At 39.1% G+C, this 23,675-nt stretch overlaps 2 protein-coding genes across 2 annotated transcripts in view; both read right to left on the reverse strand.

Moving 5' to 3' along the window:
- gfra4b (GDNF family receptor alpha 4b) overlaps window positions 1–12,323 on the reverse strand; it is a 61,767-nt gene extending 49,444 nt beyond the window's left edge. Inside the window, exon 1 of the mRNA XM_070836418.1 lies at window positions 12,224–12,323. Coding sequence (XP_070692519.1) covers window positions 12,224–12,323 — 100 coding nt within the window. The remainder of the gene's footprint in view (window positions 1–12,223) is intronic.
- Window positions 12,324–14,310: 1,987 nt separating this feature from the next.
- On the reverse strand, window positions 14,311–22,103 carry smyd5 (SMYD family member 5). The gene is made up of 13 exons (XM_070836874.1): window positions 21,990–22,103; window positions 20,828–20,936; window positions 19,541–19,680; window positions 18,463–18,584; window positions 18,312–18,381; window positions 17,324–17,428; window positions 17,011–17,073; window positions 16,269–16,339; window positions 16,069–16,175; window positions 15,797–15,853; window positions 15,585–15,679; window positions 15,131–15,201; window positions 14,311–14,653 (listed from the first exon to the last, which is right to left on the reverse strand). Exons 1-13 carry the CDS (start codon window positions 22,080–22,082, stop codon window positions 14,509–14,511), a joined length of 1,248 nt encoding a protein of 415 aa, XP_070692975.1. The 5' UTR covers window positions 22,083–22,103; the 3' UTR covers window positions 14,311–14,508.
- Window positions 22,104–23,675: the final 1,572 nt, after the last annotated feature.

Consider the following 23,675-nt stretch of genomic DNA (forward strand, 5'->3'; position numbering starts at 1 on the left):
GGAGGTTTCTAAAAGTGCGTTACAGTTTTATAAAGCTAGTGCGAGAAACAGCAGTCGTTCTTAAGTATCATATCTGGCTGATACATGATCCGTTTAATCAGGTCAGAATTAGTACTGATATATTGACCCAGTAGGCTATAGTCTCCACTGTTCATGTTATATAACAAAAACGATATCACGCAATATTCCCTACCCACCTACCTACAGTATAAACTGCTTCTTTTAAAGACAAGAATATACTTTCAGTCTCAAACTTTAAACACACATGGACTGAGTTTTTTTGTAAATCAAAATAAGTAAATAAATAAGTTATGTTTGTACTCCGATTTACTCACCAAAATACGTGTGTAGCCTCAAGGCCTGAAAGATTTATAAAACAGATTTTTAGAAATGTTAAATGCATAAAAAATGCATTGTTTACATCCATGTTTGCCAGCTTGCTTTTGCCTTGACTGTGTTGGCAGATTGTCTGCGTTCCGTATTATTATTCAGCCATGTCCTCCAGTTCTAGACTTTACTGTCTTTAAAAATCCTTAGTGACTTTTCTTTGGGCTATCATTAACTAATAAAGGTTTGATCATTTACACCACTTTAGAAGTAAAGCCGTTTCTGAGTATACATGAGGTTAATCTCTTATATTTTCACTTCTCTAAAATGAATAAATCTTTCATCATTAATCTCCATTAATAGAATTCAGCATGTAAATTTTAATAGCAGCACCACATTTACTGCAAATACAGTGTAAGTTACATACAACATCTTAAAAGTGTAAACTAATACAGCCTCTAAGTAAATGTCCTGTCAATGAATGCCATAAGGGTCATGTCATGATTTTAACTAACACAGCGGTGCTTTCATAAGCTGTATTATAAATAATAAGGCAATCTGCTGTAGGTGTCATCTCCTCCTGCTTAAATAAATAACTGCTCCAACCACTGGTCCCCAGATCTCATAGTGCTCGCACTTTATAATTAAGCTGCAAATCACTGCAATACAACACGCTTCAGCCTTTGTCTTTTCACAGAGAAGATATATTTAGAACTTTTTCCTCAATTTTCCACAAAAATTGAGATTTGTGTACTCATGGCCTTATAAATCCAATGGAAAGAATACACTTGCATATTTCTGTTTTTTTTTTGCATACACAGTTTTAGTTATTAATTCAGCTGAGTGTACACTAGAGTCACAATAATGCAGTAAGACAGTACGACAGTCACATGCAAAATAGTCTTGGACTACACTGTCTTACAAGTATTTATGTAATGATTTTTTTATCCATTTCGTCACGGTCACAGCACAGTAAATGCTGCTGCGACAATCTCACATCCACCATGGAGGTGGTCCAAAAATGTTAAAGGACAACTGTTAAAGGGTCACTTTTTATGTGGATGTCTTAGTCAGTGTTAATGGTAAATGTAGTCCAATGAAGTAATAAATTCCTCTGATTCTGTAAGCCTCGTTTTTAACGAAGGATGCAAGCAAAACATTTTTTTGTCCCACATTAAAGTAAGGGTGTATTCGAGGTACTCAAGGACCATTTATGGGGAAATCATCATGTGGGGGGACCCTATCTGTAGAAAAATTACACTGTCCAGTAAAGATAACTTAAGGGTTGGACAGGGGGTCATAGCAGTGAGTTTTGGTTGTCAGCTAAACCTGTGTTCAATTCAGTATTTAACATTCTTCTTGTAACCCTATATGATTTGACTACCCAGTAGTTTCATATGGTGATAAAAGAACATGTCATGTTGCATCATCTTATGGAGCGCAGCTGTTTGGCTTAAGTGGCTCAAGGGAATGCAGGTTTAACAAGCACATAATAACATTTAAACCCAGGACATTGCAAAGTGAGTTCACCAGTAAAACACATCATGTCCATTACTAGACCTTTTATCCACAACTGGAACTGGAACAATGTTCGTTTCTAAGACCTTTTTTTAAAAAACAGAAAAAGAAAAATGTTATTACATTTTCAGAGTTTCTTTTCACCTTCACCTAAGTGAACCACAGAGACGCTTAACAGAAGTGCTGATAAAGTGGAGGTACAATCAAAGCTGATTGAGACAATTAGGTAATAGTCATTAGTTTAGGTGAGAAGTGGTCTCATTAAGCTGTTCAGAATTGGAGGAAGGTTGGTGACTACCAGGTCAAAAATAAATGTTACATCAGAAAAACACTTTTTTATAAGCATGAAACTACAGAGTTTCATAAGCCGCTTCACCCTTTGCCACAAGGCGTTATCCTATGTGGTCATTGGCTTGTTTGATTTATTAAATTGATTGAAATTGAATTGTTATGATTCATGAAATTTTTGGTTAATTTCCCTTAATACCACTCTGTTTATTTCCCTGTACAGTGTGTAATTCCCTGGTGATTTGCTCATCTCAAATTCACATTGATTTTGGTCAGGGAAATATGACCAAGGGAAATCAGTGTGAAGTTCCAGTTAAACACAGAAAACCACAGCATTTTGTTTGATCTGAGCTTGGATCAATTTCCCTACTGTATGAGACACAAGTATGAAAAGCTACAGGGGGTTGTACGGGAAAGCCTCCTTGTCGAGATTTATTTTTTCACTAAGGGTCATAAAATGCGAATACTTTGGCATCACTATCTCAGGAAATATCCAGTATCCACTCCTCATGATAAGGCAAGGTAATCTGAACCAAATGTATTAAGGCACTTTATGGCACAACCGCCCTGCAATACATTGCACAAACAGCATGCAGAGTTATTCAGGTCCATGGGAAATGTGCCCCCATGTCCTCTGGGGAGTGAGAGTGAATGGGAAGATTCAGGATCCGCTCGGCTGGAGAAGGATTACATCCCGCAGAGTCTCGTGGGGAGAAAGACACAGATGCTGCATTGATCCTGCTGATAAACACTGAATGGCTGGAAGCTCGAGTAAGTGTCAGGTTCCCTAAACGGAAACGCCAAGACTGCCTGGGATGAAGTTTGGAGCAGTGCATGGAAGACTTGCCGATAAGCCTGCAATATGTGAAATTAGCAGAACCAATGTGTGCCAATAATTTACATAATTTTCCCATTGCAGTGTAATTGATGGAAACATGTTCTTAATGAGACACAGACCTAAATAATGTGTCTTTTCCTGTGCAGTGTCTACTCTTGTGTCATGAGTGTCTCATACAATAAAATTAGGTAAAGTTAGCTTTACAGAGCAGAAAACCCTATAAAAACCCCCCCACTGTACATTACCTGTTCAGCACGCAACTGCAAAGTTAGAGATAAAGTTAGAGAGTAGCTGCTGAACGTCGTGGAATATGTAGCAGCCAAAGAGCCAGATATTTCCCTCCAAAAAAAATCCATCCGTTTGGACAAAAGTCCAAATGAATGATGCTTCATGCCCACCACAACACAAAGTCCTGATGTAAGCATACCCAAAAAAGAACGTTTTATCGAGTGAAGCCCGTCTGGTCAAATGGAAATGTGTCCAACATCAGGGGAAAACGAGGGTCGACGTTTGAGTGGACATTTTAGCTGGCTATCTTGCGAAATTGCTTCACCTGCCAATGAGATCCATGATACTAACATATATTATGACAAACTGTGTTGATTTTGGCCAACGATAAATGATGTAATGGTGTAAATCAAAGGTACATGACTAACTAGCTAACTGTTACCAAAGCTAAGCTATGGTTAGCGTGCTAGCAGTGACTTAGTTACGTGATTTGGATCTGGTATTGGTTGCTTTGTAACGATAACTGGAGCCAATGGTCCAAATAAAATACAACATGATGCCAGTCAATCATGTTCAGTGTCGTGTATGTCATGTCACTGTTTCAGCCGATACCCAGGATGCTGCTCTGGCCTACGAAGTGTGAACATGTGTGCAATCAGGATGCTGACTGCTGTTCACTTAATCGCCCCTGATGTCATTAAAAACAAGGATTTTCTAAGAACAATTCCACAGTCGGCTATCTTTAAGTTCCACCAACAAGTGCTGCTTTTCTCTGTTATTATCTTATCATTGTTAAGTGAATATTTGGGGTTTAGGACTGTCGGTTGGACAAAGCATGTAGTTACGTCACGTTGCACTCTGGGAAATTATGACAAGCATTTTTCACTGTTTCACAATTTGATATCCAATAGACTAAACAATTTTGGTTATTTAGGAAAATAAATCAGATCAATCGATAATGAAAGTAATTGTCAGTTGCTTTCCTTGTTATGATTTTAGATTATTCAGGAAAGACTACAGCAAATTGTTTAAAACTGCTGACAACAAAGAAACCAAGCTGCCTATCAAGTAATCGATTGATTGTCTCAGCACTAATCAATTAAAAACAATGGAGATTTTATCTTTAATTCTCATTAGGCTTTACTAATGATCAACATAGTATATCTTTGTAATTTCAGCTAGGATAATCATGCCATTAATTGTTTTTATATCAGCACTTGCCTTGAAGCAGCGCTATAAAGGCCACCGAAAGCCACAAATTACAAAGGACACAGTGCAGGACCTTCACAGTGGTCACCGAGTGGAACAAGACCCTCTGACCACACAGGAGAGGACCCTTTATGGACAAGACAGGATGCTGCACAGCCGAGGAAGCAAAACCATCTCACCCCTACTGCTCTTTGATTTGCACAGCGTGAAAAGACTGTCTTGTTTGTATGAACAGTAGCCGTGGCCACCCATCAGGTAGAGACTGGAGAGCGGTCCAAGAGGCCCTCACGAATTAAGGGTACATTCATAGAGTCTCCAGGGAGGTCCTCTGATTGCCTGCAGCACTGCTAATTGATTTAGTACAAGGTCGAAGCCTGAGTGACAGAGGGTAAAGGGAGGAATTTCCTGTTTCTGCATCCATAATTCAGTGGCTTCCTGTGTGTGTGTGTGAGAGCAAGAGGGTGTGTATGGAAAAAAGGGAATATACATATTCATTAATTCACTTCTGCCATGTGATATAAATAAATGCCTATACAGGCACATGTACTTTTATGTATGTAATCAGAATTATATTAACAGTGAACGTTACTGGTGTTGTAACTCAGTCCCCTGTCAGATGAGCTCAGCAGGTACACATTGGCCATAACACAGTTAGAAGTTACCAAATGTAATCACCTCAACAGTAATCTTGATGTTATTTAACTCTTTTGATGCAAATGTTGTAGGTATCGTTACAATGATCTGATCATTTGATGATGATCATGATTTAAAATATCCATGTTACACTTGGCACGGCCAAGTTTGTGTTTGTACAACTACGACTTGTGTCAGTCATTTATCAATTACTTTGAGCTTTTTCACCATTTATGCTAAAGCCTACATTTAACCTGCTATTTCAATTTATTATTTTTCACTAAAGTAAAAAAAATAAAAGAAGTAAAAACTTCGTATTCATTCATATTTCCGCTGCTGCGTACTACTCTAGCTGGTCATGCGTTGGTGAGCAGCGTCACTCATTCTGAGGTTACCGCTGCTAACGTTGTTGGGGAAGCATGGCACCCACCCTTCATTTGGTATTGAGTTCAAAGTATTGGTATCGGTATCAAACATGTTTGAATGATACCCAGCTGTAGACCCATGACTGTTTTCCAATCAAATCATGATTGCTATTTTTTCAAATTAGTTCTCTGCAATTTCTTCCATGTGCCCCATGGCAAATACGAGGTAGATCTTGGCAGTACCCCTGGTTGGGAATTACAGTTGTAAACATATGTTAGCCTGTATGTTGCTTGCTCATCCATACTGGTGGATGATGGTATGTTTATGTGTGCTGGTCTGTTAACTGGGGTTATGGTGTAAGGTATGCAAGCTGTCCAAACCAGCAGTCTGCCAACATTCCCGCTGTGCCATCCCTTTGAAGGTCTGGTGGATTTCCCTCTGGTGTCTCAAGACTCTTCAACCAGCCACACAAACAGACTGCCAGCTTCATGAGAGAAGCCTTTGTTTTTGTTCTCTTCATCTACAATGCTTGAGCTGTCCCATTACAATTGAACAAACACAACAGTGTTGGAAAATCTGTGATACCATTCTTGCAGTTAGCAGATGAAGATGGAACGTCATCTGAAATGTGGAGCTATTTTCAGTCAAGGCAGTTTAATAGCAAAAAGGTGTTTTCACAAATCCCAGAAGCAATTAAGTTTAAGCAGAAATTACTCATATGAGCCTAAAACCAATTTCAGAGAGCATATTCAAGTTCTTTTTTGTAAAGACAGAAAGTGTTCCCTCTTCAACTTAGTATGTGAAACAATTTCATTTTGAGAGCACCTTGCTTGAGGCTACAATGACCCTCAACTCCCAAGTATTTGAAATAACCCCAAGTCACCATTTTGTTAACTTGTGGACTGCCTTGGTGAAGGAGGAGAGGAGAGAAAAAGAGATGGAGCAGTTTATTTGCTCTCTGAAACAGAGAAGGCTTATTTCATATCAACATGCAAACCTTTCACCGGGAAAAAGAGAGACTGAATCAGCCCAGGACCTCAAACAGCCCGAAGCAACCTGAACATCTCAACCCCACAAAGTACCCCCCCCCACCCCTAGAAAAAATTACTTCCTCTCACATTAAAAAAAAAAACACCTGTCACTTCAGGGGCCTTCATCCCATGTCACACTAAACAGGTTTATGTTAACAAAATGCTAAATGTCTCCTGAGGAACCACAGCAGAATTACAGTGTTGGGTATAGGATTTGTTGGGTCGATCCCCTACCACAGAGGTTCAGGCCTTAATCACATTTCCAGCTTGTGCTCGGATCCAACTTTCTGTCCTAGCGGATTTTGCACCTCTAAGCTCAGACATGAAACTTTTTTTTGGAACGGTTGAGTTTCACACAACGGGGGCCTTCAGAGGCACTTCCATCTGGAGAACAAGACATTCACGGCATCGTAGCACAGACACAAGCACCTGATGCAGTGATTAATCTGGGCTGTACTGGTCTGTAGAGGATTGTGTGCATGAAACTAAATACGGAGTCATCTGTGAAGTTCTGGATTGTTGTGGCTCACTGGCGCTTGTGTTTTGTGCTGTGAAAACGGTCCCATTTAAATGTTTTATCTGTTCATTTTGTGAACAGACGCGAGATGTAATAGGAAGTCAGGGCTAGATAATATGCTTATTGTTTGTCCCAGCCAGACGTTGCTTGGTAATTAGATGATATCCTGAGGTGATATTGATGGCTAAAAATATTTTTCTACAATAAAAGAGGCCCGGCTTGTAGCATGAGGCTTAGGATGTGCAATAAAGTCAGATAATATTTAATAAAAAAAAAAACACACACTCAAAACACTTATCCAAAGGTCAACCTTTACATGCCAAATGTTGTTTGTGTTGATAATGGTAATTACTAATCAATCGCTTAAGTCTGAATTGACAACAATCCATACTGGTGAATATAACACTATGTGTGTGAAGAACGTGCTCACTGGGTTATCTCACCCTGAAAGCATAATGAAGGGGCCTTGTGTAACCAAGGCTCACATGTGGTCTTTTTATGTATAATCAATGGAAATTGTGAGGAACTCAAATAACTACACAAAGCATTAGGCATGGGCTTCCTCCTGCCCCCCCTCCATGTGGGTCAAAGTGTGTCCTGAGGGTATACTGAGGGTATCTGGTGAGGAGGGAGGGCGGGGGCAGCTCACTTTCTCACACAGGCCATTTCATTTGGGACAGAGCAGTGAAATGTACAAATGAAGGATCATTTTCTTTTGAATTCAAATATGGAGACCATACAACTTGAAAGGGTCACTTCACAGAGGCCACAGACACCTGCAGGTATTTTCATCAGATTGATGGGAGCGCAAAATTCTCTTGGGTCCCACAAAAGAGGGGCCAACTTAGGGATCAATATGTAAAAGCCCTTCTAGCTGAAATAATTAAATGCTGAATCGATAAGTAAATGGACTAAAAAAAATTGTCAACTATCTATGACCAGTTTTGATTTTATTTTTACAAGGCCATTTAACAGTTCCAGTTTCTCAATTTTATATGATGGCAAACTGAATATTTTTTGATTTTGGCCTTTTGGTTGAATAAAGCAAGCAAAATAATAATGTCACCTTGGGCTCTGATAAAGTGTTATGTTCTTTTGCCACTGTTGTTAGTTGATCACTTTATAAATGATTAATTTGTTAATAAAAAAATCTAAATGGTAGATTCTGACTGCACAACACTAGCACCTGAAAGATATTGGAACTAAGGGTACAGATTTATGTCAAACACAAGTTCTGCAAAAGATGCACCTGTGGCCAAATTTAATTCATTAATGAGGACTCTGCTTGTGTTACTGGCATCAGTAAAAGCAGGCATCATTGTTTGCATCCATTAAAAAAAACCAAGTTCTTTTTACATGAAACAGATAAAACGTTTATTTCGGCTCTACAGTCACTTATTTGCACTTTCACTGTTACTACTCTATTTTGCTAAATGATGGCACCCAAATACTCTACTCTTCAAGTGGCTTTGAAACATAAATAATTTATGTATATTTTGATATTTTCGTGTGTCCACTTATTATGGATGCAGCAGTGTTTATCATCTCTGTCAGCCTTTGTAAAAACTAAATCAAGAAACTGGCTGAATAACAGAATTGTCTCATTTGTGTCTTTTTGTATGAAAAATTCCTGTTGTAATTGGGTCATGAATGTGACCTTTTTTATGATGAGCAGTCCATCAACCAGCTGCCCACAGGATGTGAGAGCAGCTCTTGATATTGAAAAGTGTCTTATCTAGCCAAGCTATCTCGCTAGCATGCTTATGATTCTGACTAGCAAGAATAAGCTGCAGATAATTGTACACTGTAGCGTCGTTCGCATGCCGGACTTTGAAATGCCACAGCCAAAAGGAAGCATTAGCCTCATCCAGCAAGGATGTGTTGAATGCCCTGCAAGAGATGTGAAAATGAGATAGCGAGCGATAAGGCTGAATAGCCAAAGTGTTTCAAATGCCTCATTTGCACTACATGAGTCAGACCATGTTTGGTCTCGGTGGGAATGTCTGGCTTGACCTTAGAGAAAGAATTCATCTAGGCGGTCGCAGTTCATCACAGTCAACCTCTTTCATATATAGTATAATGGCCTTATTTTAATTGTCCAGGCCTCAAATTCTGAGGTTTGTGAAAATAAAGTGTACACATTTCCTGGAGGTCTCAAACCGCAGCTGAGTGAGGGAAAGAAAAGAACAAAAACTCAACTACCCATGCAAGAATGAAAAACCCACAGCTTCTTAGCTGTGCTTAGAAATGCTTATGAAATAAGAATTCAGATGCAAAATGTGTGAACTAATCAGCTCAGTATGTCCAGAGCAAACAATGATGTTTGCTCACCTGTCCTTCAATCTTTGCGTACTTTTATGTTTGCAAAGAGGACTCTATAGCCAAGTTAGTGGTTCTGTGAGGCTGCACAGAAATCACTTTGCTGAATGTCTTAGTTTGTTGACTTGTTATGCTAAGTGGTTGGGCCACTGCTCAAATGCATATCACTGCCTACCTCAGTAAGTGAATGCATCACAGCTCAGCAGCCTATTATTTTCAAGTTTCCACATTATTGTTGTTTCTGCAGCTTTCTCTGCCTCTGTGTAGCAGGTATAATGCTTACCATGTTCATCATCTTAGTCAGCATGCCGACATTTGCTAATTAGCTGTAAACACGAAACACAGCTGAAGATGATGGGAGTGTAATTGGTTTTGAAGGTATTTAAAAAATTTTGACCAGATGATTGAAGAGGAAAAGCCAGAGGGCCACACAACATATAGCAATTAAACCTGTAGGGAACATAAATATGTGTACTAAATATTATGGTAATCCATCCAATAGTTGTTGAGACATTTGGCATGAGGACTGTTGATCAACAAGTCAGTAGGATTCATCATCTGGGGGCCATGAATCTCTTCAAGAAAAGTTGTGCCAATCCAGCATGTAGATCCTGAGATATTTCACAGGATAAGTGTAATTTTTTTAGATCTGCTGGTGGCACTAGATTAGCAGAAAATCATTAGGCTTCATCCTCAGGGTATCATGAATGTCTGTACCAAATTTCATTGCAATCCATTCCTATTGAGGTATTTCAGTCCGGAGCAAAGTGGACAGTGTGACAGGCCCTGTTTGCATCCGTTATGCAGTTAGCATGGTTTGAAACATGGTTTCTGGTTAGAAAAATTTTTGAAATAAGACATTGATTATTTCAACTAATCAGCTCTGTATTTCCAGAATGATCAGTGAAGTTGGTTCAGCCATCCATCAATCTTCACATATTGTTCTGTTTTTCTGGCAACTCAAATTCTTCTGTCAGAGTCTCAAAAAAAGCGAAGCAACTCACAGTTAAAATCTATTTTTTTCATTCAAATCTTTTATCTCTTAGCAAGTTGTTGTTAAAACAATACAAAAGTCTGTTCTGTTCAGAAAACCACTTCAGGTATCCAGAAATCACATATTTCTTTTGAAAGCCATAAACATGTTGTTGTGTTGCTGTAGATTTTGATGTAACATTTGTGATGTTCAAGCCTCCGTTTGGATGATTCACAACTCAATTCTTCATGTTCCACTCCACCGAGTCAGGCTGTGCTGCAAGGTTTACATGACGCCATTGAGGTCTTAAACGCCTCTCCCTGAAGATGAATGTGATGTTACTGGGCAGCCCACAAAGTTTCAATAGTATCCCTGATGACCACATGGCAGAAGTACTGTTGACAATTTGTACTATTTTGATTTTTTACCAAGGAAATTATTTCAGCAGAACTGGACCACAGAAATTTCAGACATTTATCAAAACCAGCGGGTCACTCAGCAGCCATGTTTATATTTTTGAACTGTATTTCTCTCTCGTGTTTATTTTTATGCAGGGTGAGCTAAAGTGCAATAACCTTATTTCAGGTTGGTTGATTTCCCATGAAGCAGTCGTTCATCACTTTAGTCCTGGAGCAGCCCTCCAAGGCGGCAATGGCATCCGTTGTGGTAACCAATCTGAACAGCGCTAATGTAGGCTGGAGATTGTTTCCATATGGGGCCTGTTTTCAAGCAGAGTCACTTTGATTGGGTCTAAAAAAAAACTGCTTCCATTTCATAGTCGGCCCATTTCAAGCTTGCAATGTGAAATAATTAGACAACTTTTGCACTAGCAGTCATAACAGTAAAGCCCACCTTTAACCTTGGCGGGTGAATCAACAGCAGGTTTCTTGAAATACTCAAGAGAGAGTTATCTCTGCAGCATCAATTCTATGACAGTGTATAGATCTGAAACAATTAATTGATTGAGTAGTTTGATTGACAGAAAATGAATCTGTAGAAATTCTGGTTAAATAGGTATAAACAAACACTTGGAACAATAACTGCTCTTGAGTTTTAGCTTCTCTAATAGTAAAACTTGCTATTTTCCCTGTTTTATATAAATGTAAACGGAGTATCTTTTGGATTTGGGGCCGTTAATTCGGGCAATACAGACATTTGAAAACATCGCTGTGGGCTCTGAGAGATTGTGACAGTTTGGTTCAACACGGTTCAACAATTAATTGAAAAATTTGACATATTAATCTGCAATTAAAATTAATCTTAGTCGCTGTACGAAAATGTACATTTTTACCCTTGAAGTCAGTTGTAAGGAGAGTCACATTTTGCTAGCCTGATATTATCTTTTAAGTCATTCCTAATCTTATGGGCCCTGAATAAAAAATCCCAATCATATTTTATTCAACTGCATAAATTTTGTAGCAAAACTGCACAAGCATCTCAGTCTGAGAGATTTAAAAGTTTTTGACAAAGCACTGTGTAGTGCAGCCTTAGGCCCCCCACCTAAGTCTTAGGAAAAACTGCATATTTCCTGCACACAACATTAACAGGAACATATTGGAAAAAATATGCCACCTTTTATCTCTTTAAACAGAGTCAAGTACTCTCACTCCTCCATCTGCATAATATAGCAATGGCAGTAATATGTCACTTTCAGATCAGTGTAGTCTTTGAAATGCATATTAAGTATTTTGTACTTTGTTTGTCAGAATAAAAGACTCTTTCTCTGCATAGTAATAACTGCCCTTCATAAAGCCCCACCCCCACCCCACTTCCCTTTCATCAAACTCTTGCCTCACTTCTCTCAGTCCTCAAATGAGTCTCTATCTGGCCCACTTCTCTCAGGGCCAACTCTTTGACCCCTCTGCTTTCCCTACTTGAAACGTCTGTGCTGTGTGATGTACAGGCCTATATCCATGCCTGCCCGAGCTCGACCCCTGCAGTAGGCTGCCGCACCAAGGTCCACGTTCCAAAGTTACACAGCTCCTGCAGCGATTCTGGCTTGGCTTCAGAGGATGACAGCTGATGGTGGGGGCGCTTCGACAGGAGGATGTGTCCAGAGGTCCAGCCTCCTGCCATGCTGGGTCCCAGGTGTGCATCCTTTCATGGACATAATGTGTTCTTTTTTTCCCCATTTCTCTTTGGTGCATCCTGTGTGAATTATCATGTGATGCATGTGCAGCAACGACTAGGGACTGGAGTAAAGTAAGCTGAGAAGGTTAATGCAAAAATGTCAACCATAGACCACTGGAGGCACTGGGGAAAAGTGGATGATTGTGCTTAACTTTGAAAAGACACCATAACTGTAGACTCATTCTTATCCAGAATCTGCTAGCATCAATTAGACTGCACTTAATGTCAGTGTGAACAGTGATTGACTGGTAGGCCTTTGCAGTAGAATACCTGATTTAATCCATTTAGTAATTAATGATATGGAATTAGATATCTAGCTCTAGCGCAATGTTAAAAGTGCCTAAAGCAAAAGGCTGTCTGGAGAGCAAGAGCCATAAAAAAGCAATGATTAGTGAAGACCCAAACCCCCTTGAGGAAGACGATTTGACTAAAGGTTTGCGGTTAATATGCAATGACTGAACAAATATTTTACCAGTACAATCTTCTGTAGCAAAGGCAAGAGGTGTGTAAACCAGATAAATGACTGAACAGACATCCAATTTCAATGGTTTATGCCGGAGTAGTAAAAACGACAACTGCTAGGCCCCTGTATGCTGCTGCTATATTTAAATTTATACTTGTGTGTGACTTACAAAGCCTTGTTCTTGTGTGACACTACGTTGAATGCCAACTGAGAAAATTGAGATTATTCATTCAATATTACCAATCTTTGTCAAGTAACTGAAAATATTGGGATTTGTGATTACAGTCATTGTTGTAATATTGATTCATGTGTGGGCAGCCGCAGCAATTTCACTCATGTGGAACTGCGGTTTGAAATACAGTTCTCAACAAAGGGCAAACAGCTACTGACAAAGCAATTTTCCACTCAAGGTCCCCATAACACATTAAGAAAGGTTTAACTTAACCCCATAGATCATGGTGTGAAAAACAAATTATATTTCACTGGCTGGATGCTTCCCATATGACAAGGCGGTAATTAAAATGGAATATAAATAAAAAGCATCTTCATAGCAGTATTCATAGTCACGTAGGAGACCCAAGTGGAGAAAAACACCTGAGAGTAGCTTTGCCTTGCTTAAGAACTATCAACAAGAACAAATGATTAACTGTTCTTCTGAGTTGTATGTAGTGGACCTGGAGGTCAGAGTGCAGTAAGTATTAGGACAGTTTTGGTTTGTACTCCAACACAGTGGATGGCATGGATCGAATGAATCACTGAAGAGGTTCTGAGTTTGAGCTGTAAGTGTGAAAAGGACTGTGTAACATCACAGAACTGGTAGTGACGAACCCATAGAGAATGATCTCTTCTGCAGTTCCCCTCAGCTTTATGCAGAATTTAGAATCTTTCACCTCATTGTTTTGTTTTTTTGGCTCCCCGATTTTACTGTTTTGATACATTCTTCGCTGCTCTGTGTTGTGTACAGCAGCAGCAGGCAGGTGTGTTTGGGAACTTTCAAGGAATTTTTAACTGCCCTCTCTGGTTGAAAGTTTCGAGTTTGTCTGACTGCTGCCTGCAATGGGAAATGTGCTCTGTTGCCCCTGTAACCACACCCAATGGTGATGCCATAGTGCACTGGAGTACACCTGTACATCACTGCAGGTGAGAGGATGAGCCACTGGAGGGCAGCAAAAGCAAGGTTTTCCAGGGGTAAAGTTACTCTTAATCCAGGTGATATATCAGAGATTACAACTGGTGGTGCTGCCATGTTGGTTTAAAGGTGTATATCCACATTTGATGAACTCAGTAGGAATTTCAATCATTTTATACATAGTTCCTGAGGGTAAAAAGACATAGCCGTCCTTAAGTGTTCACCCAATATGGATGTGAACAGGATAAAACCCTGAAAGTTGAAAGTCTTTGTTTAATTTAAAATCCCAGACTGCTGAAGTAGAGTGAACACAATAAAAAACATATTGCTGTCCCAATACTGACAAATGTATCTACCTCATTTAAGGAAAAGCTTTGTGCGACTCTTCTCTAAAACTGGACAAAGAATGAGTGCAATGCGTTGACAATAAGACATTTTTCCACATGTTTAGACTGGACTTTATTCTTCTGGGCTTCACTGGTTGCTTAGCGTGGTGGAAGGAATGGGAACGGCTGAGAACAATATGGGCAAGTCTTTCATCAGACATCTGTCATCTCATCTTCCATCTCATCCCCCTCCGTTTCACCTTCTGCCTCGCCCTCTTCTTCCTCCTCTGAAGTCACATCCAGCTCATCCATCTGGGAGATGCACTTTGGACACGAGCAGACAAACAGGTAGTTCTCCCTGGGAAGTAAATGTTCCAGTCAAATTAGTGCACTTCTAACAAGAGTTGAACTAATCAGAATTAGCATCGGCATTTTACGCCCTGTTATGCAGCCACTGTGCACTTGAGCAACCAAGTATTAATACTGTAATTAATACTTCAGCTGGTGCGATTTTGAGGGGAGCCGGTAAATTCACACCACCAGTTAGTGCAGTTTTATCTTTTTTAAAGCTGAAAATTACCACAAAATGCAGTAAAAACTTAATGAACGAGACTAGCGAAACAAACTTGAGACTGGGTGTAATTCAAAGATGGATTGACATCATGTTGATCAATGAAGATCATAAGCACAGGAGTAGCCATCAGACCCCTAGCATCTGTGCCTCAAGACTGCCCATTACTGCCTGGAAGTGGAAGGCAATTTTTATTGATCCAGATGGAATTTGTAACCGTGGACTCCGTTCAAGTGATTCATCCAAGGGATCATAGATGTTTACCTCAGAATTTTGTGTCTGCTATGACGGCTACGGTCCCGCTGACAGCAGTCTAAATAACTGATGCAGATCTCCTGAAAATTGAAGAAAGAAAACAGTTGAACTGGCTGAAGAACCCCAACATCAATGACTTTAGCCCCATAAACATAGTACTGGTATTTTTCACTTTGCAGAAACGATGCAGGTTTTTCCAATGTTTGCTCCTGTGCCCCGGTCTCAGCCAGCATTCAAAGGAGAGCTTTGCTGTGAAAGTAGCATGGCTGCTGTGACATTACTGTGCCGTGCAGATGCAAGGCTTCTCAATCTTTCTGACAGCTTGACAAACCCACTCCAATCCTCAAAGTCTCAGCCTTCTAATACTGTCTGACAAGGGAGCACACAAAGCTAGAGAGGGATGTTCTGTCCCGTCTATCCCAGGCCAGAATTTATCACTCCAAACCCAGACGTGTCAGCTGACCTCTCCTGGGTTGATGTCACTGAGGGCACTGAGCTGAAGCAGGAAATTATTATCGGGGAAGGATGCCTCCGCATTGGGTATACAGCTGTGGTTACCTGTGAGGGTCAAGGGGGCAACAAGACCAAGACAAAAATTAGTGAGCCTCATAAGCAGAGGAACAGTGTCTGAATTGAAGTGACAGTGCTCATAACTTGGGCATTATTTCTACTTACATGAGCTTTGAAGCAGAAAAAGTCCGGAGCCCTCACAGTTTAGAAAGTCTCCCGTTTCTACGGAGAGAAGAGACGATTAACGAACATTTCTGAGCATAGTTGAAATGTAAACGCAGGTTATATAATAAATCACAGCAATGTCATTGTGTCAGCACTACAACATGGACAATAATGAACACTCATTCACATCATCTGTCCATTGCAAATCTGCTCAGTCGAGACAAAAATAACTGACTTTAAATAATACTGCAAGACTGTGATAAAACTGTGACCTTTCTCAATGTCCTTGTATAGCTGGTCAATAAAAGAGTCCAACTGCTCCCTCTGCTGGGCAGGAAGCTCAAGTGCATCACAGGCATGAACCCACTGACTCAAGGAACTGAGATTGAATAAAGAAAAAGAAACAGATTTTTACAGGTCAAACTAAGATCCACAGTTAGTCCAGCACAAAGACAAAGAGGTGAGTGCGTACCTGGTGCCGATGCCTTGTCCATTGGTTCCCACCAGAGCGAACAGAGAGCGGAAGCCCTCAGGGACAAACCACTGCAATACAATCATATCATTATTGACCTGCGACAGAGGATTCATCATTTCCTTTAACCCCTTTCATACTAAGGTCAGAGGTCAGAGGTCAGGGTCAGCTACAGCGTCTCTTGAGCTGGTAGGAATGTGAACATTCACTTTCCAGAAATTAATTTACTCATATTATTATGATATATAATAACAACCTGTCCATTGGATAAAGGTTCCTACAACACCAGTAGCACAACACAAGGAACATTTCAGACGACATTTATATTCCAAGTGATTTAATAAGTCGGCCAACAATGTTTTATATCTATGACAGCAACATTTAGGGGACAAAGGGGATCCATATAAAAATCAGAGAACTAAACTGCTGTTATTAGCTGCCTTGAGCAACAAGCTCCAATATCTAACATGCAGCCATGTAGAGCTTAAGTTAATTGATTAGTTGAAAATTAATCTTAATGAATTATAATAATCAATTAGTTGTTAACTGGTCATTTACTCTTTTCTTAGTCCTCTATGACTCTGTACCTTTTTTGGTTTGGACCATTGGAGAACAATGTTTAACTGCCAACTACTTGTTAAATCAGGACAATATTTTTTTGATTAATTGATTAATTAATTAATTAAAATGATCATTAGTATTGAAGACATGTAGTGGTTACATTTGAGCTGCTCTTTCTTACCCGATTGAGATGATCATCATAAAGTGCTGCTTTGAAAAGGCTGTGTAACAAGGTCAACTGCCCCTGTAGAAACATTAGATAATAGAAATTACATTTTACGTAACAGAAAACATACATCATAAGCATAGGTGGCTGCGGTGGGAATTAAACCTCCGTCAGGGGGGAGTTACAGTGTCATGCTTTGCTCATTGACCTGTTAAGTACTGTGATTAGCAAAAAAGAGCATGACATTGTCTTTGAATCGGCAGACTTTATATTTTTTGCACCTGAACAATTTCATATATCAAGCAGAAATAACATGATGGTAACTTACTCTGAACTGCTCTCCCAAGAGCTTATGGGCAATCTCCTCTTCCTCAATAGCCGCCCGGCTGCAGAAGTGTGAAAACAGCCTCTGCCAGTGCGCTTTGTCTTTGGCCTGGATAAACAAGTGATAACAAGTAACCAATACTGACTGGAAACATTGTGTCACTCAGTTATAATATAGTGTAGTTTATTGTTAGTATGCAGTATATCTTTTGTTAAACATGCCTTATGTTTCAATGCATCCACTTTCGAAGGATATTCAAAAGTAAACTTTTTACACTGTAGGATTTAGCGTGGTACACATGAAGATCAGATCTGTTATCTTTAATTCACTATGCCAAGTTAAAGCTGCAAAACATTTGCAGTCACTTATTTACATATCCTGCAGTCACAAAGCAATTAGCATTCATTTCGAGTTATGTTTATGACCACCTAATGAATGCAAGTCCAATTTTCACTCTCCTTTTAGCTCTGTTTTTGGTCTCCACCAACTCCTTCGTCAATAAGCTGAAAGTCAGGTGACAATTCTGTGGGTTTGTCACTTTGAGAAAACCCTTTCAGATTATGCACCCTCATAAATTGCTCATATAAAAATATTGATTAGAGCAGCTTTAAAACTTTAAATGAATACATGCATCACATTGTGCTTCGTTTACATATTCTGTCACCAGCTTGCCACCTTACAAAAATTATTATCACATCAAGCTTTCTTATTTAGGACATCTTTTTTTAGTCAGGACAATGTTAATTTAAAGTTAGGTTCAATACCATACATACCACCATAAAGTTTGCTTTTAAACAATAATGGGACAAGGGGGAATGAGCAATAAAAATCTAACTACATACAGCATGTTGTGTCCTTTTACAGCAAGGTGTACGTTTTGTTTGTCCTTTTTTAACTGCACCTGACAGATAAGTACACACACCACAGTGAACTGACCCCTAAATAATTTACACCCAGTGATTTAGGATCTAATTGTAAATCGGAGACTCACCTGTTTGACCACAGCCACCATTCTGGCCATGAGCATTATGCTGGAGGTCTCTGGGGGATAATGCATGCTCCTGAGCAGAAGACAAATGATCTTCATTGAGGTGTATGAAAGTTTTAAATTAAAATATTACATCTATGAAATGCTCTCTCACCTCCATGCGTCTTTAAGCTTGTTGATGGGGTGGTCCGGATCCTCCTGGGAGGCACCCAAACACAGAACTCGATGGTACTGATCTGCTGCAGCTTGTCGACACTCGCTGCTACAGTACATCACCTGCAGGGGGCGACCAGTTTACACAGACACAAACATATTAAAAGATGTATTAAGCACAGTAAACTACTACAGTGTTTTACACTGCATATTGTGTTGATGGTTGCAAAAAAAACAACTTAATATAGAGTGGATGAAGTCTGACCCTCTCACCTTGTTCAAAGGTTACAAAAAGTCTATTGACTCCAGTCTCAGTGCATATGACCATAACACAGTGCAGAGTCAATTAACCCACTATTAGTGACACTAACAACAGCTTTTTGTTATCTCATTTACTTCATTATCTCAGGACACAGACCAACTCTGGGAGATCTTTAGGAATTGTTAAAAATTGAAGTGATAGAGCTCCATATCGGGGAGGTTTTATAATGTAATTAAGAAGGAATGAGGTTCCTCTTTGTATCAATAACATTATTTTTCAATCAGAATCGTATTTTATTACACTATTTTATTGTGTGCTTTTATTGCATTTAATTTCATTTACACCTTATTGATTTTATGTCTTTTGTGAAGCACTTGCTGTATAAATAAAGTCATTATTATCATCAGCTTCAGGAACCCACCTGCTGAATTAAAATTAAATGCAAGACGCTTTGTTGCAGTAAAAACTGGCCTGTTTAGGTGCGTAAATACAAAGAAACCACCAAACAAGGTCGTCCCAGTTTTTCCGCTTTGGTTAATACAAAACAGACAAACAGATTGTGTTGCTGATCCACAGTACGAATACTGACTCCTAAAAAGAAATCGATCAGCTAGTCATGTCGTCCACCACTGATGCAGTGGAAGTTCCTCCCTTACCACAGCTGGCTTACAAATCAATACGTTTCTTGTCCTATATTGATTTGACCACTTTTTCAGAGGATTCTCTTTCTGTGAGAAAAGTTTAGGCCTTCAAAACCTAAGACCCGTTAAATCGGGCTCTGGAGCTCATTCTGACTCTCTGTTCAGACTGGACTGACCTGGCACTGAGGGCAGGCTTGGTGCAGCTCTGGTCGAACGCGGCAGAGCTCAGGGTGGGGAAGGCTGAGTCCAGGGATGCCGCTCAGTCTCCTTGCATTGTCCTCGGCGGTCTCCAGAGAACGTAAGCAGTACTCACAGGCTGTGAAAAGGACACGGCAGAGCAGATAAATTATTGTGGTATAACATGCTTTTGTCGTCCCTGTGTGGACTGTCAACAATATATTGTTAGATATTATTAATCAGTGGTGGATGGTAATATTTTCAATTTATTCAAGTACTGTACTTCAGTACAATTTTGTGGTGCTTTGCTTGAGTATTTCCATTTTCAACTACTTTATACTTCTGCTCCTCTACATTTAGTCACTTTAGTTATTGGTTTCCAGATTTAGATTAATAATACAAATTATAATCAACAACTAATTTATGATGATATTTTACCAAAAAGAATCTATTGATTTCATTGGGGGAAACATACTGTGCAGTATATAAAAGTAATATATATCAATACATTAAAATTAGCCCGCATTTACCAGCTGCTACATTAAAGTGATGTACATATTAATGTCTCAGTAATTATAGTCCATCATAATATGATTCTGAAAAGGGCCATTCTGCATAATTAAGTGATTTTAATTTTAGTGCATGAAGTATATTTTGATGCCACTAAGTTTGTACTTTTACAAACAAAAAGAAAGATTTTCAAAGTAAGACTTTAACATTGAGTTATTGCTACTTTTACTTAAGTAAATCTTTATTTATATAACAGCTTTTTTTTTTTTTTTTACCCCAGTCAAAGGGCTTCGTGTGACAACAGAACATTAAAATAAATTAAAAAAAAAAAAAGACTACAACAGAAAACATTCAGAAATATATCCAATGTGCACACAGGAGGCATCCAGCAATTAGTCACCACCCAGGACACATCCTTAACATTATAGAAAAGCCATTTAACAGCTGATTTAGGAGCAGTGACCTTTGGCTTTTACTGAAGTATTTAATTTGAGTGTTTCTTCCACCACTGTTATTAATTAATTGTACGATTGATGCAAGATGAAGTTCAAATGTCTACAAGTGAGGGTCTCCCAGTAGTAGCCTGATTGAAGAGGCACGTGCTTCTCCTTCCACGTTTCTCGTCTCTCTCTCTACATATACCAAAAAAAATACCAAAAATATTCTTTAAAAAAAAGTCCAGGAAGTAGCTCTCTGTATGTCTGCAGTTTGCAGCGCTGAGCAGCACTTTTATTTACTTCACTCAGTCGGTATGTAGCACTTTGAAGACATCTCACCTTTATATTTATACAAGGCGTTCCACAGGAACTGGGCAGAGACCAGAGGCCGCTCACAAAATATGGTTTCTCCCTTCTTGATGCTCCTTTTGGCAAACAGACCCTTGCCCTGTCAAACACAAACACTAAATCACTGCTGTGCACTATTCACCAATCTCTGAACATACAGCAGAAATGAGAGAAAATGAGTCAAGGAGTTAAAATGCTCAAAAATATCATCTCATCCATCACTCAGTCTCTGCACGGTCAAGGCAGAGGAGCCACAGAGGAAGAGATGTGAGAGATGCTGAGTAATAATTAAAACATCCAGTTTTTTATGTTGTCATTGATTTTTATATTTGAAATCATTACCACTGAAGAACAGGATAGGTTTCCTTTACTATTATTACTATAGCAAAAGAAATACTATTATTAAACTATTATTTTTACACATTTCATTTGCCTACACACTCATACTATCACAGCTGTCTCAAAGAAAGGATAAGAGGGCAGAGATAATGTATGAATGGATTTCTTATCAATAAAAATTACAATGGACAGCACTGAGTGAAATAAAGTGATTTTGGCCCCACGGTATGGTGCACCTTCTGCATCATTTCAGTACAAACACCACATATATAATTGGTTTATGCTGACTTAAATCAACCACCCTGAACTCCTCCTGAAGTTTTGTCCACCTACACACTCCTCAGAATGGAAACTAAACAAAATGTAAGATCATTTCTGTCATTTAAAATAAAGAAATTAGTCATTTCTTAGGTGTCTCCTTGTTGTGAATTCTTTAAAATGCTTCTTACATTGTTGTGTTGAGCCCACCGTAGATTAGGTCAGGGTAAGATGGGGAACATTTTTTTTTTTTTTTAATGTATTTGGTCCACACAGGAGTTGCATGCACCCTGCATGTCACACCCAAACATTTTCATGGTGTTAAATAGTGGATGCCGTCCTCTTTGCACACAAAACCATTACGTTTCTGGTACTTTCGGACCCTAACAGATGTCTTATTGTCGGACAGCGTTTTACCACCAGTCCTGTTCCCTCAGTGCTTTGTGCGCCCTGCAGCCTGAGCTGTGCCAGGCTCTGGTCCTCACTGCTGCAGAGCCTCTTTAGGCTGCAGATCCGCCTCAGTCTGCTCGGCGGGACAAACTGTGCACCTCCTCACCTTAATGTTGTCTATAAACCGGGCTTCCACGCAGGCGGCAACTTTGCCGGGGTCCACGCAGGAGGAAAACATGTCATCCAGGGGAGCAGCCATGTTGGAGACGACCTCTTCCCTTTCAACCCTGACGCTCACAGGCTTTATGTCTGGCTGCAGGCGACAGCGACCTCTGGCGGCGCACATGTGAACTGCAGGTGACCTCGGTAGCTGTTTAGTTGTAAGCGACCAAAACTAGCTGAGCTGAAATGGAGCTGCAATACAATTATAGAGTAAGTAAACAGAAACTGGCTGCAGAACTGTCAAAAATATATTCTAGATGTCTAATAAATTCACAAATGTTAAAATAAAGCTACTATATGTCTGATGATCTAGAGAAGAGTGAATCCCACATAATCACATTCATATGCACTACTTGTCATAACTGGAAGATAAAATAATACCATAGGTGCGCAAAAACAATTTTTTTTTTTTTTTTATCATTTTATCAAGTTATTTTCTTGACTAATTACATAATTGCTGAATTAGTAAAAATTTCTGAATCCCAAGATGAAAAAAAAGATTGACCAAAATAGTTGCAGATGAATTTTCTTTAATTTAACTTTCTAATTTTTTATTAATTAAGCCATTCGCTTGCTAATCATTCTAGCTCTTAACATCACTTTTCCTCCATCCAATAAGGTGTTATATAGTATGAAAGACATTTTCTAACACATTCATATTAGTGATATGACAGCTAAATTAGCACTAATTTAAAAGCAAAATAAAAAATAAATTCGTTCAAAGGACGTCAATCATTTGCAGATGCACTAAATGTCTGGAAATAATGTCCCCACAAAAACAAAGTCAGCAGAGGAAGAGTTTTTATTATATATTATATAGATAAATGTCTTACGTCGTTTGACTCGCAAACATTTAATAAACTTGTAGAAGTATTATACAAAGAATCAAAAAGTACTAGTGCATAATCAGTAGTATAATATATAGGTTATACTTTTATATCGTACAAAAGGAGTAATTGATGAGGATTACAATTGTGGTTAAAGAAACAGTCATTAGTGGTGTAAAATATCCTTCCTACAAGACAGGAAAGAAAGTTGGTGTTTGACTGCTACAAAAAAACAAATGGCAGTAAAAGACAGTATAATTCTGTAAGCTGTTTCACAGTATTAGGGTTAAAATGCCTGTCATGTGACTGAAACTGTCATTTACCAGTTTGAAGAGTGTGTAAAGTCACAAACATCTACAGTACAGTCTCCACATTTTCCCACAGACATTTACAGAACAGCCTCCGACACTGTGGCCACACAGTCTGTCATTATTCTCATTATACAGGATATATCAGCCTGGTTACAAAGAGTTTCCCTTGAGATTTCTAATGTGTATATTTTAATATCTATTGCAGTGTTTCCCACAGGTAAAGAATATATTTGAGAGGGAGTTTTCACTCAAAGCTCCTTTTGCCAACCGAGTCCATCACAACAATACACCAGACTAGAGCCTGATAGGTAAATCGACCACGTGGATATATCAGCAGGTATTAACTGATCACAGATATATTAACATCAGCATATTTTCACAGCTTATATGTAAAAAGGAATTGCAGAATTGAATTTAGAGGCAGGTTCTCTCGCTCTCTCTCTTTGTCCAGCAGAGGGCACTTTTTCTTTTTGTTCAATTCTAAAAGTAAAC

Source organism: Pempheris klunzingeri, chromosome 9, assembly GCF_042242105.1.
Source record: "Pempheris klunzingeri isolate RE-2024b chromosome 9, fPemKlu1.hap1, whole genome shotgun sequence".
NCBI lineage: Eukaryota > Metazoa > Chordata > Actinopteri > Acropomatiformes > Pempheridae > Pempheris > Pempheris klunzingeri.